The sequence below is a fragment of the Rana temporaria genome, chromosome 2 (assembly GCF_905171775.1).
Source record: "Rana temporaria chromosome 2, aRanTem1.1, whole genome shotgun sequence".
Classification (NCBI taxonomy): Eukaryota; Metazoa; Chordata; class Amphibia; order Anura; family Ranidae; genus Rana; species Rana temporaria.
Genome location: NC_053490.1, coordinates 217,656,672 through 217,673,630, shown reverse-complemented (window position 1 = coordinate 217,673,630; position 16,959 = coordinate 217,656,672). Strand labels below are relative to the sequence as shown.

The 16,959-nt window shown below is 41.4% G+C and overlaps 1 protein-coding gene across 4 annotated transcripts in view; it reads right to left on the bottom strand.

Annotated features, from left to right (window-relative positions):
• TBC1D8 (TBC1 domain family member 8) overlaps positions 1–16,959 on the bottom strand; it is a 149,558-nt gene that overhangs the window by 40,046 nt on the left and 92,553 nt on the right. For all 4 annotated transcript variants that reach the window (XM_040336436.1, XM_040336434.1, XM_040336437.1 and 1 more), the window contains 6 exons: positions 9,739–9,889; positions 9,300–9,514; positions 5,191–5,308; positions 2,729–3,014; positions 2,343–2,472; positions 2,030–2,128 (listed from right to left, as the gene is read on the bottom strand). In XM_040336436.1, the coding sequence (XP_040192370.1) occupies positions 2,030–2,128; positions 2,343–2,472; positions 2,729–3,014; positions 5,191–5,308; positions 9,300–9,514; positions 9,739–9,889 (999 nt within the window). The remainder of the gene's footprint in view (positions 1–2,029; positions 2,129–2,342; positions 2,473–2,728; positions 3,015–5,190; positions 5,309–9,299; positions 9,515–9,738; positions 9,890–16,959) is intronic.

Below are 16,959 nucleotides of genomic sequence, written 5' to 3'. Positions count from 1 at the left end.
GGCTCCCTCGCAAATCCCATACCTAGGAATCAAATTAACGCCTGATGTCAATGACCTATTCAAAGCAAACTACCCCCCTATGATCCTTAGATGTAAAGGAGACATTGAACGTTGGTCTAAGTGTGGTTTGTCCTGGTTGGGCAGAATACATGCGGTTAAAATGACCCTTCTCCCACGTCTTCTGTATTTATTCCGCGCTCTCCCAATCCCGGTAAAGAAACAATTCCTCAGCAAATTCCAATCGGAGATTGTTCGATTTGTCTGGGGGAAAAAAGGATATAGATGTCCCTCGGGTATACTTTTTCGCCTAAAAACACAGGGAGGTCTAGGGCTTCCTAACCTATGGGGTTACTGTCAAGCTGCACAACTGTCGACGGTCTTCTCTAGGGGGCCGAAACCTGATTGGCTTGCAATGGAACGACAAGCTATCCCTTTAAATACCATTGATTACCTTCTGGGGTGTGACCCCAAACGCAGATCAGCCATATTGTCTCCCACACTCTCCCACTCTGTTGCCCTCTGCTCCAAACCATCTTCCCTGCGCACCCTGATATCCCCCCTGAAGCCCCTAACACATTTATTTCATAATCCTGACATCCCCCCCAGGGTTGGATATCAAGGCATTTCGGTGGTGGAAGGATAGAGGCCTATACAGGATAGGGCACTTTCCCTTTCACACTGCAGGAAAAAACTAGGCATGCCCGATGATGAACTCTTTAGATTTTCCAAAATTTACCACTTTCTACATTCTATTTGGATGGATAAGTCAGTGCCCCCAACTATAGCTACCTACGAACACTGGTGTTCGAATACAATGGATCAGAGGGGTGGAATCTCCTTGATATATACAGCTCTGATGTCTAAGACAGATAAGCCATCTTATGCACGGGCCTGGGAGGAGGACACGAACACCTCATGGAACACTGCGGTATGGTATCGCTCATCAAATCGGGCGTATAAAGATATTCTCAATATCTGTCTCATAGAAGAAAGTCTTAAAATTATGCTTAGGTGGTATTATGGCAAGAATGTTTCCAGGGTCCTCTCCACTATGTTTTAGGGGATGCGAGCTGGAGGCTTCCCGGTTCCACACACTTGGTGGTCATGTCCCCGCATTAGATCCTTCTGGAGGAGGGTTTTTCGTACCATTGGTTCCTTGCTGGGGACAGTGGTGCCTCCTTAGCCTAGTGTAGCGCTCTTGAACCATTGTATTCCTGGCCTTTCTAAACAATCCTAGAGCCTACAATTTTTCATTTTATTAGGGGCCAAAATGACCATAGCCAAGTCGTGGAAGAGACCTTCCGTATCTTTCCTGGTATTTAGGAGAAAAGTCTCATGGATTATGTCGCAAGAGCAAATCGTTGCTAAATGTGCGGACCAATCTGAAAGATTTAGATCCACATGGGAACCCTGAGCTACCTTCTGCAATGTGTCTCTCCTACCTGGGGTTCAGCCTGGAAGCGGGATCACTCCAATCCATTCTTGACAGCGTTTCTCTGATCCTCTCCTTTCCTCCGTCCCACGTTTCTCTCTCTTTCTCTCTTCTCGCACCTCTCTTGGTGTTCTGATGTTCTGCCGTGATTGTTGAGTTGTTTTGTGACATGCTCTCACGTTTGCTGTTTGCACTGCTGTAGGCAATCTTATGTTTCCGTGTAGGTTGTACACAGCTGGACATTACTGGAGAGGGCTCTGTGGCCTTGACTCCCAGGACACAGTGTGACCCCTTTAGGGGCGTCCGGGGAGCCGAGAGTCGCGGGATCTGAACGGATGCCTTATTAATTCCTGAGGTTTGGTATAACGTTCACAATGATGATTTTATTAGTACTTGTACTACAGTATGGATGACTTAGTTTGCTATGTTAGCATATCCTGTTGGAGAATGTTTCACAAGTTTTGTTACTCTAGATTGACACGGCTCTATACTCTCATGTGTCTTTGTCTTATCTTTTTGTTATCGTCAAAATTTCAATAAAAATCTTTAAACGAAAGATGCACAGATCCATAAAATATTACACAGGAGCATACTTACAACATTCTGCTTTGTAGTGTCCTCATGGTTTTGAAGTACACGGATCCTATGCTTACAACGTAAGCTCTCAATCTGTTCCACAGAATTGTTGCCAAATTTCTGGAAACAAAGAAATGTATAAGTGTGTTTGACCAGTAGTTAAATGTTACAAATTATTATGGACATTATGTACTAGCAAAAAAAAAATTACTTCCAGGCATATATTGATTACTCACAAGCAGATGAATTTTTACCATCAATGGATACATGAGATACAATCACTTTTGCTTTCAACTGATGACTTTTGACACACTTTGACAACCAAAACACATACCTCATATGAATCCCGTATTAAATCTGCAATTTCTGTAATTGGATAGGCCTCCTGCTCATTGTTTTGCACACTATGCCAGTTTCCAATCTGTGGCAAGGGACTCTCCTGGTTCCTGACATGCTCTAAAAATCTTTAAAGAAGTACATATACTGTTAGTGTGTCGTCAGGCCTTGGACAGTGATATTAAGGCACATTTGAAATGTCTTTTAGATTCTGACACCTGTCTTGGCCAGCTTACTATGGGCACAGTCCATACAACAACAACACAATTCAGTAATGCGGACATGTTGTATGCCTAATTTTGCTACATAAATAACTAAGTATTGCATTTTATCAGTTAATACATGGAAATGGGGGAGAGTAAAAAGGGTAGCAGAATAAACTACCTGCTTAAGATCATTAAGGCTTGCCCGTCATCTTTGCTGTTGCACAACTCCACGGCGGTAGCATCTAGAACAGCCAATCCGATCTGGAATATGGCTTTAATGCCATCAAAGAAGAAACAGTCCACAACGTTCACAGCGCTCTGCAAGGGCATAATACTGATGAATAAGGTGAGAAACCATGACAAAGATATGGAAGCCAGTGTGGATAAGTCCGTTATATGCTCAGCCAGCTCAGGAAGTTTCTCTTGTATTAGTTCTTCAAAGACGGACTGGTCAACCTGGGCTCCTGCCAAGAACAGGAAACATCCATCATTAATGCGTCAAACTCATAAAGCAAAATGTAAAACTCATCTGGAGTCTCTACACTACTTTCAATGGTCTATTGTTGATGACATTTTACTGCACCGTAAATGACACTTTCAATCAACGCGGCTAAATGGGAACTCTTAAATTGCAGCTTACTAGTCATTAGATCCATTTGTTTTTTCTTTTCAGACTTTTTTCTCTCTATTTTCAACTGGTGATCTCACCAACAACCCTTCCTACCCTAGGGTGTTAACACTCACCCACTATGCCCATGTATATGTAAGAGCAGTGTCACCCTAGTATAGGAAAAGTGTTAGAACTACAAAGCACTCCCCCCCCCCTCATCTAAATTACATGGTGTTCTGTGATTCACAGAGGTGAAATAAAACTGCGTGAACAGGGAACTTGTGATAGATTTTTGAAAAGGATCAACTTGTATTTTTTGCACTTATTGAACAGATATAACAAAATTATTTTAATAGTATATTTAACAAAAATTACATAAATGCTGCAGCCTGTTACTAACATTACCACAACAGCATTTATTTGCCCCCCATGGCATAGTTTTTATATCGGTTGATCCTACCAAAACAGTAAACCCTTTTTTTCCCCCACTTCCCCTAACAGGGTGAAAGAACTGTTATTTCTGCAGCAGCACTGTCACCCTGTGAACAGGGTAGTCTTAAATAAGCATGAGTTTGGACTTTAAGCCCTAGTTCACATTGAAGCAATTAGTCATGCGATTTGACCTGTCAAATCGCATGACAATTTGCAGCCTATTGCCGGAAATGGCACCGTTTCAATCAGTGCGACGCTGACTTTTTGGCTCTGCACCGATTTGCAAAAGTAGTTCCTGCACAACTTTTGGCGACTTCGGGTGTGACTTCATTAGACACCTGTGCATAAAGCCGCACAGATGTCTTTTAAGTCAGACCCAAAGTTCACTGAAATGTGGCTTTGAAATTGTGCGATTTCAGATGAAGTCGCACAATTTCAAAGCCATGTTCAATGTGAACGAGGGCCAAAGCTGACGTTTAGTAAAAAAAAATATTTCCCCTGTAGCTGCAGTCACATCAATTACCCATAATGAAGTATGTCCCAAGAATTTTTAACACTGATTGTAACAGATCTCTGAATGGATGAGAGAATCCTGTCATTCATTCCGCTCTCCCCAATTCAGAGATCACACTACATACATTGTAAACAATGCATGGGTTTTTCTTAACCCTCCTCTTAGGTTAGCTTTCTGTTACTATCCATGATGTTAACGGGTCGGTTTTGAATCGTGTCTTAAATCAGCCATAAAATACCCTCTGAACAATTATTTATCATCCAATTTGTTTCTTACCTCTTGGTTACCTTGTTAGGCTTCTTTATCCTTGAAAAGATTGGTTTTAATATTTTTGGTGTGACCCCTTAGACCTTTCTTTTGATAGCATACCTCTCATTTTCAAATTTAAAAAATGGTAAAATAAACCTCAATAGAATAGAAATGTATTGGTCCTATGTTTCTTTACTTTATTTAGAGCAGCAGACAAGCAGGCAAAGAGATAGGCCCCTCCCTAACTACAGCTCACAGGGTTGAGAGGTGATTGGCTGTCAGTGTTACTAAGCAGAGAGTGGGTTTATGATTTCAGTTTTGGCACTTCTTAGTTATAACTTATGTTATAACTGGGTCAGAATTGACCCCAACACCATAAACGTCTTAATTTTCACCACAGTATTTTATAATTTAGTGAAAAGGATTCTTTTTCTATTACATTGTTTAAATAGAGGTTCCTGACAAAGTAAAAAAATCTTGATGCAATAAACAAATTTATGTGATACTTATAGACATTCAAAACCTGAAAACGGGTCGGTTCTGACCCGAACACAAGAGGAGGGTTAAATAAACGTGCATGTAATTCAGAAATGCAATATATATATGTTTTTATCTTGCCCAGACATACACTTTAACATTCATTTCATAACGCAATACAGCTACAACTGGGTAAATGTTTTTCATATCACGGAAATAAAAGGTCTGTATTTTTCATCAGCTAATCATGGTTTTCAAAGCTGATGCAAGAGATTTTTCAAAAGGAAAGAAATCTAGGTCAATTTTCTGGTTAACCAGAATATGGCATGGCTCCCATCAATCAAAAGCATGAACTCACCAAGGACCCTATGATTAAAGTAATCAGGCAGCATCCTTTCACACACAGCAACCAACAGCCAAAATGCCTCTTCCTCTTTGGCATACAGAAGTAAAACTGAAGTCAGGATATTCATAGACTAATATTGGAAGATGATATAGAGGGAAAGGTTAATTGCAGGGTAAGATAAATGTACAAGAACAAAAAAAACAGGAAGTAGGCATATAAAACACATAAATATGGGAGTTTTGACTGGAAGCGAGTTAATATTGTATTTCACAAAAGTGAATGGACAACAATTATGCTAAATAGTTCAGTTAAATGAAACTTGTCATGAAAGAAATACGTGGGTTAACATTGCTAATCTTTTCCTGAAAATGCTAGTTGCCTGACTGCTTTTACTTTCCGAGACCAGAATAAGCCTGCAGCATTTGGAGCCTGAACTACACAACTAAAGTACTCACATATACTGTACAAGTGATAAAAGCACTTTAAGGCTGGATTCACACCTATGCATTTTCTGTGCTTTTTGCAGATTTGTACTACAGTCCATTTAACATGGTTTCCTATGGAACAAGTTCTGTAGTGAAAATCTGCAAATGCAAAAAGCACCAAAACTGCATAGGTGTGAATCCAGCCTTAAAACAAACACCCATGTACCTACAAGCATTGTTGAGAAATTAATCTTCAAAGATCAAAACAGGGGTACTGAAATCTTAGCTCTTTTACTTTTTTAGGCTCCTTTTACATTAGCAGATCCGCCCGCTCAGCAGGGGATCTCGCCGCTGATCCTGTTTCCTCTATGGGGTGTCAGATGGAAACGGACCACCTGGCTTCGGGCAGCATGTAAATAGCTTACACCTACAGTGCCTTGCGAAAGTATTCGGCACCCTTGAACTTTGTGACCTTTTGCCACATTTCAGGCTTCAAACATAAAGATATAAAACTGTAATTTGTTTTTGAAGAATCAACAAGTGGGACACAATCATGAAGTGGAACGAAATTTATTGGATATTTCAAACTTTAACTAATAAAAAACTGAAAAATTGGGCGCACAAGTTAGTTAATACTTTGTAGCGCCACCTTTTGCTGCGATTACAGCTGTAAGTCGCTTAGGGTATGTCTCTATCAGTTTTGCACATCGAGAGACTGACATTTTTGCCCATTCCTCCCTGCTAAACAGCTGGAGCTCAGTGAGGTTGGATGGAGAGCGTTTGTGAACAGCAGTTTTCAGTTCTTTCCACAGATTCTCGATTGGATTCAGGTCTGGACTTTGACTTGGCCATTCTAACACCTGGATATGTTTATTTGTGAACCATTCCATTGTAGATTTTGCTTTATGTTTTGGATCATTGTCTTATTGGAAGACAAATCTCCGTCCAAGTCTCAGAACTTTTGCAGACTCCATCAGGTTTTCTTCCAGAATGGTCCTGTATTTGGCTCCATCCATCTTCCCATTCATTTTAACCATCTTCCCTGTCCCTGCTGAAGAAAAGCAGGCCCAAACCATGATGCTGCCACCACCATGTTTGACAGTGGGGATGGTGTGTTCAGGGTGATGAGCGGTGTTGCTTTTACGCCAAATATAACGTTTTGCATTGTTGCCAAAAAGTTCGATTTTGGTTTCATCTGACCAGAGCACCTTCTTCCACATGTTTGGTGTGTCTCCCAGGTGACTTGTGGCAAACTTTAAACGACACTTTTTATGGATATCGTTAAGAAATGGCCAGATTTGTGCAGTATACGACGGATTTTTTTGTCCTATGGACAGAGTCTCCCACCTCAGCTGTAGATCTCTGCAGTTCATCCAGAGTGATCATGGGCCTCTTGGCTGCATCTCTGATCGGTCTTCTCCTTGTATGAGCTGAAAGTTTAGAGGGACGGCCAGGTCTTTGTAGATTTGCAGTGGTCTGATACTCCTTCCATTTCAATATTATCGCTTGCACAGTGCTCCTTGGGATGTTTAAAGTTTGGGAAATCTTTTTGCATCCAAATCCGGCTTTAAACTTCTCCACAACAGTATCTCGGAGCGAAGACTTAGTCAGAGCTGCACAGTTTGCCCCATATCTACATAAGCAGATTTTTTTTGTAAAGGTGAACTAACCCTTTAATTTATGTTGCATGCTAATCTTGTAATGAAATCAGTTTGTGTACAGACAGCCCTAACCTTCCAACCCAATGATTATATTTTATTCAGCCGGGATGTATACTGTGATCAAACAATAACTGCAGGAAAGAGGTTTTCTGTAAAGCTGGTCATACACGGTGCTAATTTCTTTGCTGCAACCTGTGGTTACAGCAAAGAAATTCGCTCAATTCCCTTCAACAATACAGACAGGAGAATCCCTCCTGCCGGGTGATTTTATTCTCCCAGAAGCGGGTGGGGGAAGCCGTCCCTGCTGGCAGAAGACAGGATTAGAGATACTGGCTACACCAGCTGCTAGCGAAAATCACATGCAAGATCCACCAGGTTAATTGTACCCAAGTTGATCAATTGATCAACTTGGTACATTCAGCCTGCCCATACATTGTTTGAATCTTGACCGGTTCCTGCTGAACTGGCCAAGATTCTAACTGTCTATAGTTGCCCTAAATTTTCTTTCGTCTCCTTAATAATCCAGGCAGTGAAGCTCACCGATTGGATTATAAAGATTTGGCTATAAGCATTAACAGCCAAATTTGTCAGAGAACCAGGCTGCCTGAGATGAGCTCAAGTATAACCCACCTCAATACAGGGCACTTTCACCCCCTTTCTGCCCAGGCCATTTTTCAGCGCTGTCACATTTTGAATGACAATTGCGCAGTCATGCAACACTGTACCCAAATTCATTTTTAATAATTTTCTTCGCATAAATAGAGCTTTCTTTTGGCGGTATTTTATCACTGCTGGGTTTTTTTTTTTTTTTTAAAAGATTGGAAAAAAAAAAAAAAAAAAAAAAAAAGGTTTTCTTAGTTTCTGTCCGTACATTTTGTAAATAAGTAATTAAGTAATTTTTCACCTTCACTGATGTGCGCTGAGGATGTCCACTGATAAGCACTGATGAGGTGGCACTTATGGGCACTTTTATGTCACACTGATAGGCGGCACTGGTAGGCACCGATAAGCAGGCACTGATGGGCACTGAAAGGCAGCACTGACTGGCACCAGTAATGGGAACCGATTTTTGTCACTGACTGGCACGGATTGGTGGCACTCATGGGCATTGATGGCACTCATGGGGCTTTATTGTAATCAGGGCACTGATGATCAGTGCCCTGATTACATGCCCTGTTTCTCCCCTGCGAGAAGATGCCGCTGATCAGCTCTCCTCGCCGAACGCTCTATCAGTGTGAGGTATAACAAGCCGATTACCTTAATGTATTTACATGTGACCGGCTGTGATTGGACACAGCCGATCACATGGTTAAAGAGCTGCAACAGCGGCCCTTTACAGTGATCGGGGTCCCACCGTGTCCTAGAAACATCCACAGCCACAATCCCTCGGACAATCCCCCGCGGAAGTGACCGTTTGGGTGCACGGTCATATGACGTCCCCCCAGAACGAGAACTGCACTGTCCCTCTGTCATTTGGCAGTGGTCAGGCAGCATGTTGTTAAAGTGATACGAAAGTCCTGTTTTTTTTTTTTTGGTTACAAAATAACATGGCTTTGCACAGAGCAGCCCAGATCCTCCTTTTCGGCACTCCTGCCCCCCCCCCCTCCTGTTGGGTGCCCCCACAGCAAGCAGCTTGCTATGGGGGCACCCGAGCCGCTGCTCTGGGAGTCCATTTAGACACTGAGCCATGACCTGGCCCCACCCCCCCTTTCATTGACTTTGATTGACAGCAGTGGGAGCCATTGGCACTTCGCTGCTTTTCTCAGCCAATGAGGAGGAAGAGCACCGGACAGCCAAATCTTTTGTGCAACATCTCTGGATCGAGATGTGCCTCTGGCAAGTATTAGGGGGGCTGCTGCACACAAGGCTTTTTATCTTAATGCAAAGAAAGCATTAAGATAAACAAAACCTTCTGCCTTTACAACCACTTTAAGTGGGTGGCATAATCTCTAGTTGTATTTAAATTTTTTACTGCCTTCATTTAAAAGCCATTCCTTTATGCTAAACAGATGTTCCTTCCAATGCAATGTATCACCTGACAGTATCCTATTTTGGGGTTCCTGTAGGCATATGCAGTGAGTACTCTCCTGAGAGCAGCAATGCCAGTTTCATTCTGGAAGGCTGGATGCTCCGGCAGCGAACGATGGAGATCGCGTTCTATCTCATCAGTCACCATGCAGCACCTGCCCATTGATTCCTCCACCAGTCCATTGTAGTACCCTGGGTGAGTGGCAAGGTCTGTTACTGCATCTGGTAGAAAAAAAAAAAAAAACACTACCATTAGATTACCATAACCAAAGATTACCATGATGCTCATGACTTCTTCTAATGTTATGTTTTGTTTATTTTTGGAACATACTGTAAAGATGATATTTTGTCAGCATATGTCTGTCTTTCACTTATTTGTACAGTTTTACAAGCAGTAATCAAATAATTCACACTTATTTTTATAACTTAGATGTTATGCGAGTCACCTGAGAAGATGAGCCACAGTTCTCCTCGCAAGGATTCGGGTATTCCCATAGCAACAAGCTTTCGGATCTTTTCTGTACGAAACATGCAAACAGTTCTTCCATACTCAGCAAAATGATCCGTCCACAAACGCTCTTTTATCTGTTCCCGAGTCTAAAAGAAAAAATAAAGCAGAATACATCAATTATTGTTATTATATTATCTCTGTAAATTATGGTTCCCTCTGCAGCCATTATTACATTAGTTGATCATTAAGTGCAGCATCCATTATCTGAACCTAAAATTCCACATACCTAACTATTTACCTAACTATTACCTAACTATTTTCTGTATATGACCATAGAACAGCTTTTTCAGTCATGGAAAAGAAACTTAACTGCCAATTCATTTGGTGTGAGTTACATTGCGTATAGAAAAGAATAGCCCCCCTTTAAAATAATCACATTTTGTTGCTTCGCAGCCTGAAATGAACACAAACACAGTTTTTGTTTTATCCAGCTGTATTTATCCAGTGCATCTTCTAACATCCAAGTGAAAGATATAACACAAACATGTCAGAGAAAATAGAAAAAAAATCAAACACAGAATCACCGAGGGTTGGCTTTGCCAAAATGCACCGTGAAGATGAAGGTCACATGAAAAAAGGTGTTATGGCCTGATGAGACTGAAACTGAATTATTTGGCCTCAACACCAAACGATATTACTGGTGGAAATCCAATATAGCTTACCATCCAAATAAAACCATTCCTACAGTAATGCATGGAGGTGGCAATATCCTGTTATGGGGGCGTTTCTCTACAGCAGAAACTAAAGCACTTGTCAGGATAGATGGAAAAATGGATGGGGCAAAATACTGTCAAATTCTTGAGGAAAATCTGTCTATTGCCAGAAAGTTGTCAATGGGAAAAAGGTTCAACATGACAATGACCCAAAGCACACAGCAAAAATGACCACACAGGGGTTGAAGAAGAAAAAGGGGAATGTTCTTGCATGGTCTAGTCGGATCTAAACTCCATTGAAATCTGTGGAATGACTTGAAGACAGCAGTCCACAAATGGTCAGCAGTCCACAAATGGTCACCATAACATTTAACGGAACTTGAGCAGTTCTCCAAAGAACAGTGGGCAAATATTGCAAAGTCTAGATGTGCAAAGTTAGTAGAGACATAGCCCAACAGACTAAAGGCTGTAGTTAAAGCAAAAGTTGGTTGAACAAAATACTGACAACACAAGGGGGGGTGATCCTTTTCACAACTCTAATTCTGTTTTTCAATAGTTTTCATTATTTTCTGACATCTTAGCGTTATATTTTTTATTTAGATGTTATAAGTTGCACTCAATAAATACAGCTGGATAAAACAAAAAAAATGTGTCTTCGTTACAGGCGGCAAAGCAAAAAATTTGATTATTTTAAAAAAGGAGGCGATTTTTTTTTCTGTACCCACTGTATATTTATATGGAGTGAGATGAATGATGTAAATAGTCTTATCAATGTGTTATTTTAGAAAGCTTTTTCTATGTAGAATGTGTAATTATATATGTATAGAAGGACAGGCATATGTGTTTATTACATACTCAGGCTCAGCTTCCTGTTTGCAGTGCTACACAATGAATAAGCTTTACTGCTCTGTCTAAGGCCCCTTTCACACGGCCGGATAGAATGGTGCTTTTCGCTGCGGATTTTACCGCAGCTAGAAGCACACAATGCTTTCCTATGACATCATTTACACACTACGGTTACCTGCAGTTTTGTTACCCACGGTTTTGTGCGGATAGAAAAATTAGATCTCAATGCGTCCAGCTGCGAAATCCCGTAGCTATCGACACATAACCGTAGGTAATCGCAGTGCACTGTGTCAGCTGCGTTTGGTATGAATCTTGAGGGGGAACTCCACGCCAAATTTCAAATTAAAAAAACGGCATGGGTTCCCCCTACAGGAGCATACCAGGCCCTTGAGTCTGCTATGGATTTTAAGGGGAACACTGTATGCCAAAAAAACGGCGTGGGGTTCCCCCAAATTCCATATCAGACCTGTATCCGAGCAGCAGCCCGGCCGGTCAGGAAAGGGGGTGGGGACGAGCGAGAACCCCCCCCTCCTTAACCGTGCCAGGCCGCATGCCCCGTTGCCCCTCAAGATTCATACCAGACACAGTGCTTGGTATTGGCAGGGATCCAAGTCGGATCCCCGTTCAATATCATGCCGCGGCTAAACGCAACCGCAGCTAAAAGCACTGTACAAATGCAGCTGACCACTGTGCCTGAATTCCAGCAAAACATAAACATGCTTTTATCTGTGGCAAAACAGTGTGAAAGGCGCCTAACAATACAAGTCAAGTTGTGGTTAATATCTCAACAGCTAAGAGATTACCTACCGTCTACTGGCCAATATACAGATATCTAAATTCAATGCAATAACAAATAAATGAAGGCGCATATTTCCAGAGAATATGAATGATAACACAAAAACTTTTCTTTCACTCATGGTTAATGTTTGGCTAAAGCCATTTATTATCAAATCAACCGTTTACTCTTTTTAAATCATGAAAGCAGAAACTGCCCAAATGACCCTGATCAAGTGTTTACATACCCCAGTTCTTAATACCGTGTATTGCCCCCTTTAACATCAATAACAGCTTGAAGTCTTTTGTGGTATTTGTGGATGAGGTTCTTTATCTTCTCAGATGGTAAAGTTGCCCATTCCTCTTGGCAAAAAGCCTCCAGTTCCTGTAGATTCTTGGGCTGTCTTGCATGAACTGCACATTTTAGATCTCCCCAGAGTGGTTTAATGACATTGAGGTCAGGAGTTGAGATGGCCACTCCAGAACCTTCACTTTATTCTGCTGTAACCAATGACAGGTCAACTTGGCCTTGTGTTTTGGATCATTGTCTTGTTGAAATGTCCAAGTATGTCCCATGCACAGCTTCCTGGCTGATGAATGCAAATGTTTCTCAAGTATTTTTTAATAACATACTGCATTCATCTTGCCATCAATTTTGACCAAATTTTCTGTGCCTTAGTAGCTCACACATCCCCAAAACATCAGCAATCCACCTCCATGTTTCACATTAGAAATGGTGTACCTTTCATCATAGGCCTTGTTGACTACTCTCCAAATGTAGCGTTTATGTTTATGGGCAAAAAGCTAAATTTTGGTCTCATCACTCCAAATGACTTTGTGCCAGAAGGTTTGAGGCTCGTCTCTGTGCCGTTTGGTGTATTGTAAGTGGAATATTTTGTGGCATTTGCGTAGTAATGGCTTTCTTCTGGCAACTCGACAATGCAGCTCAACTTTCTTCAAGTGCCTCCTTATTGTGCATCTTGAAACAGCAACACAACATGTTTTCAGAGAGTCTTGTATTTCACCTGAAGTTATTTGTGGGTTTTTCTTTGCATCCCAAACAATTTCCTGGCAGTTGTGGCTGAAATTTTAGTTGGTCTTTCGGACCGTGGTTTGGATTAAACAAAACCCCTAATTTTCCACTTCTTTTTATATCCCTTTCCTGTTTTATACTGTTCAACTACCTTTTCCCACAGATCCTTTGACAATTCTTTTGCTTTCCACATTACTCAGAATCCAGAAACGTCAGTGCAGCACTGGATGAAAGATGCAGAGGTCTGTCAGGAGTCCAGAAACTCATTGACCTTTTATATACACACACTAATTTACAAACAAACAGATCACAGGTGAGGGTGGTTACCTTTAATAGCCATTCAAACCCCTTTGTGTCAACTTGTGTGCATGTTATCAGGCTAAAATAACCAGGGTATGTAAACTTTTGATTAGGGTCATTTGGGTAGTTTCTGTTGTGATTATGATTTAAAGAGTAAACACAGTTGTTCGATGATAAATGGCTTCAGCCAAACACTATCAGGGAAAGAAAAGTCTCATCATTCATATTCTCTGAAAAATGGCCAAGAAATCATAAATTCTGCCAGTGTATGTAAACTTATGAGCACAACTGTATTGCAACTTGCAAATTCTTGGCTGCCATGGCTGCATTCGTTTTCTGATTTTTTATTTTCACCTGGTGACCTGGCCAGTAGCACAATTTCTGACTTAAAGTGGCACCTCTATTAATGGAGGCGCGACAGATACCTCTTCAGACAGCAGCACTGTCTGAAAAGGGCAGTGTTAGATGGACTTCACGCAAGTAACCATCAATTTAAAGGCTAACTCCAGTTAATACTTTTAAGCAGTTACAGCAATGATTTTCCTTTTTGGATAAAGGTATTAAAAAAATGAATAAAAGCTGACTATTGTAAGCATCCCCTTGTCAGTGTTAAATGTTTTTTCTCAATCCTCTATATTTCGTTTTTGCCAGACAGCTTGGTCTGTTAAAGGAAGTGTAATAATACCAGGAGAATCAACTGGTAAAAACTAATTTAAAAAAACTGCTTTTTTAGTGGTGTCACATGTCAATTTCGATTTAGCCTTAAAGCGGTGGTTCAACCTAATAAAACATTTTTTTTTTTAATAGCATTAAATTAGGCATAGTAGCGCGAGCTACAGTATGCCTGTATTGATTTTTTTAGCCCGGTACTCACTGTGCAATCCTATATAGAAGATTCCGACTCCCCGCGGGGAATGGGCGTTCCTATCAAGAGGGAGGATGATTGACAGCCGGCTATGGCATGTCACGCTTCTCCGGAAATAGCCGAAATAGGACTTGGCGCTTCACGGCGCCTGCACATAGTCTGTGCGCAGGCGCCGTATAGCGCCGTGAAGAGCCGAGACCTGTTCCGGCTATCTTCGGGGAGCGTGACATAGCCGGCCGTCAATCATCCTCCCTCTTGATAGGAACGCCCATTCCCCGCGGGGAGTCGGAATCTTCTATATAGGATTAAACAGTGAGTACCGGGCTAAAGAAATCAATACAGGCATACTGTAGCTCGCGCTACTATGCCTAATTTAATGCTAAAATGTTGTTAGTGTGGGTGAACCACCGCTTTAAAGTAAGCATGAAAAGTAACACTAAACAATATCCTTAATATCCAAAACTAATCCACACATCAACTACCTAATGTAATCTATTTTTACATGGAACCATTTCTGTGTCTTTCTGCCCACCTTGTAACATCCTCCATGAGCTCCCAAACCTCTTGTTTTCCCTAGTTATACATTCAGTGAGACTATGGAGAATGAAAGTAGCCACCCTTTTACAGGAAGTCAGATCACAGAATGCCCTCTTTTGCTTTTTTATAATAGATCACATACCCTCTGTTCTCAGCTGCATAAAGAAGCTCAGAGAGCTGGGGGTGGAGAAAGTACACTGATCCTCTCAGTAAATGGATTTAGAGGGGGGGGGGGTTGAAACACGAGTGCAATCACTAGAGGTAAAAAGGCAGAGTTCCCAGCACAGCTAGGAAATATTGTATGCCTAGCGTGGTCAGTTTTCAATAGGAAAGCAGAGAGATTGTTAGGAACACCAGGGATTTCACGCAAATGAAGCATTACAAATAGAACATGATACTTTCTCATACAAGTAAATGGTACAGCAGCCCCATATCAGGCATATGAAATGTTGGATTGACATATTCTTTAAGTACATTAAAGATGTCTGATCCCCACGCTCTGTGACAGCAGGATTGGAAGAAGCTCCCTGTACTTGTTGCCACTGAAATCACAGGGCCGCGCCAATAATTCACACATCTCTGTGTGTGAACAAACTACTAGTTCTCAATGAATTACCACAGCTTTAACCGATTCTTCCTGTCAGTGTATCTGCTTGCCCGTACGGGATGTAAGGGCACACAGATACACTGACAGGTCTACAAGAGACCTGCATGGCACCAGCGATCTGCTGATTGCTGGTGCAATACTTTCCAGACTCCGAAAACAAAATGTAAATGCTTCACAGCCAGCTTCCCACTGTGCATGCACAAGCTGCACTGCACTTTGTGAATGGGCCCGCAACCTCCTGTGACGTTTACCAGAAGGTTGCAGGTGGGGGCTGTGGCAAAACTTCCATTCCAATCTCCTAGACCAGTGGTTATCAACCCTGTCCTCAGGGCCCACTAACAGGCCAGGTTTTATGTATTACCTTGGGGAGATGCAGACTAGAATATAACAATCACTGAGCAGCAAATTATATCACCTATGATGGATTTCAGTTATCTTGCAAACCTGGCCTGTTTGTGGGCCCTGAGGACAGGGTTATTGACCACTGTCCTAGGCGGTCAAAGGAGAAGTGGGAGCAGGTATCAGCTAAAATTATTTACCCATTCCCTCCCATCTCCCCACCCACCCAAAAAGAAAAAAGGAGAGGAAGGGAAAGAAGGCGTTAAAGCAGAACTTCCCTTTTAGAATGCATTTTCGCTTTAAGGTGACTAAAAACTTAGGTTACAATAAAATAAAATTAAAAATTAAAAACTTCTGTGAGACAGCAGTGAGGTCCCCTCAACATCTTCATTAGCAGCAGCAGGACCCTCAGAGCAGTTATTGATGTCCAGGTGGATCAAGTTTGCTAATTTAAAGAAACAACATTCAAATAAAGCACGGTCATATTTGTATGGATGTACTGTAGTGATGGCACTGGTGATTTTGCCCTATACTACTGCAGACATGCAGGAAAAGAAAGGAGACTACTCTATGTTAGAAGATGGCTGAAATATCAAGCATACTTCCATGCCTTGACAAAGTAAAATCAGGCCAAGGTGGATGCAATTGTCCATCTGACAAATGGAAAAACAATGAAATGCATTTACTGACGTACACAGCCTGATCTTTTGTTTCAGCGAGTGTAGGATGATGTGCATTGTGCACAATAAAACATTCCTGACCCACAGACAACAAACAACGCCCACCAATCATCCGCTATGCCGGGGAAATTAGTTTATCCAGCTTTTACCACCACTGCTTCAGAATGTTAGAAAAACAAATCATTTGCTTCATGTCAATCCGGAAACCTGCAATCTGCTGCCACAAAGATTTGAGCCCTGCTTCAAATTAGCAAAGTACCATATAGGTATTGAAAGCATTGTAAAACGAAGAAATTCTATATGCGGTAAATACTTCCATCGATCAAAAATAGCAAACCACGTGGTAACTTTTTTTTTGTACTGTACAACAATTCAATTGAAAAGTATCGATCTAAAAATGTGTGTAGTGAATAAGTGGCATTTGATAGCCAGCAAACTGGAACAGGATTCACAAAAACAGAAGAAATTAAAATATGTTCTTTTCTTTCCACTTCTTTTTCAAGGGTGCCTCACAGGGTTTGT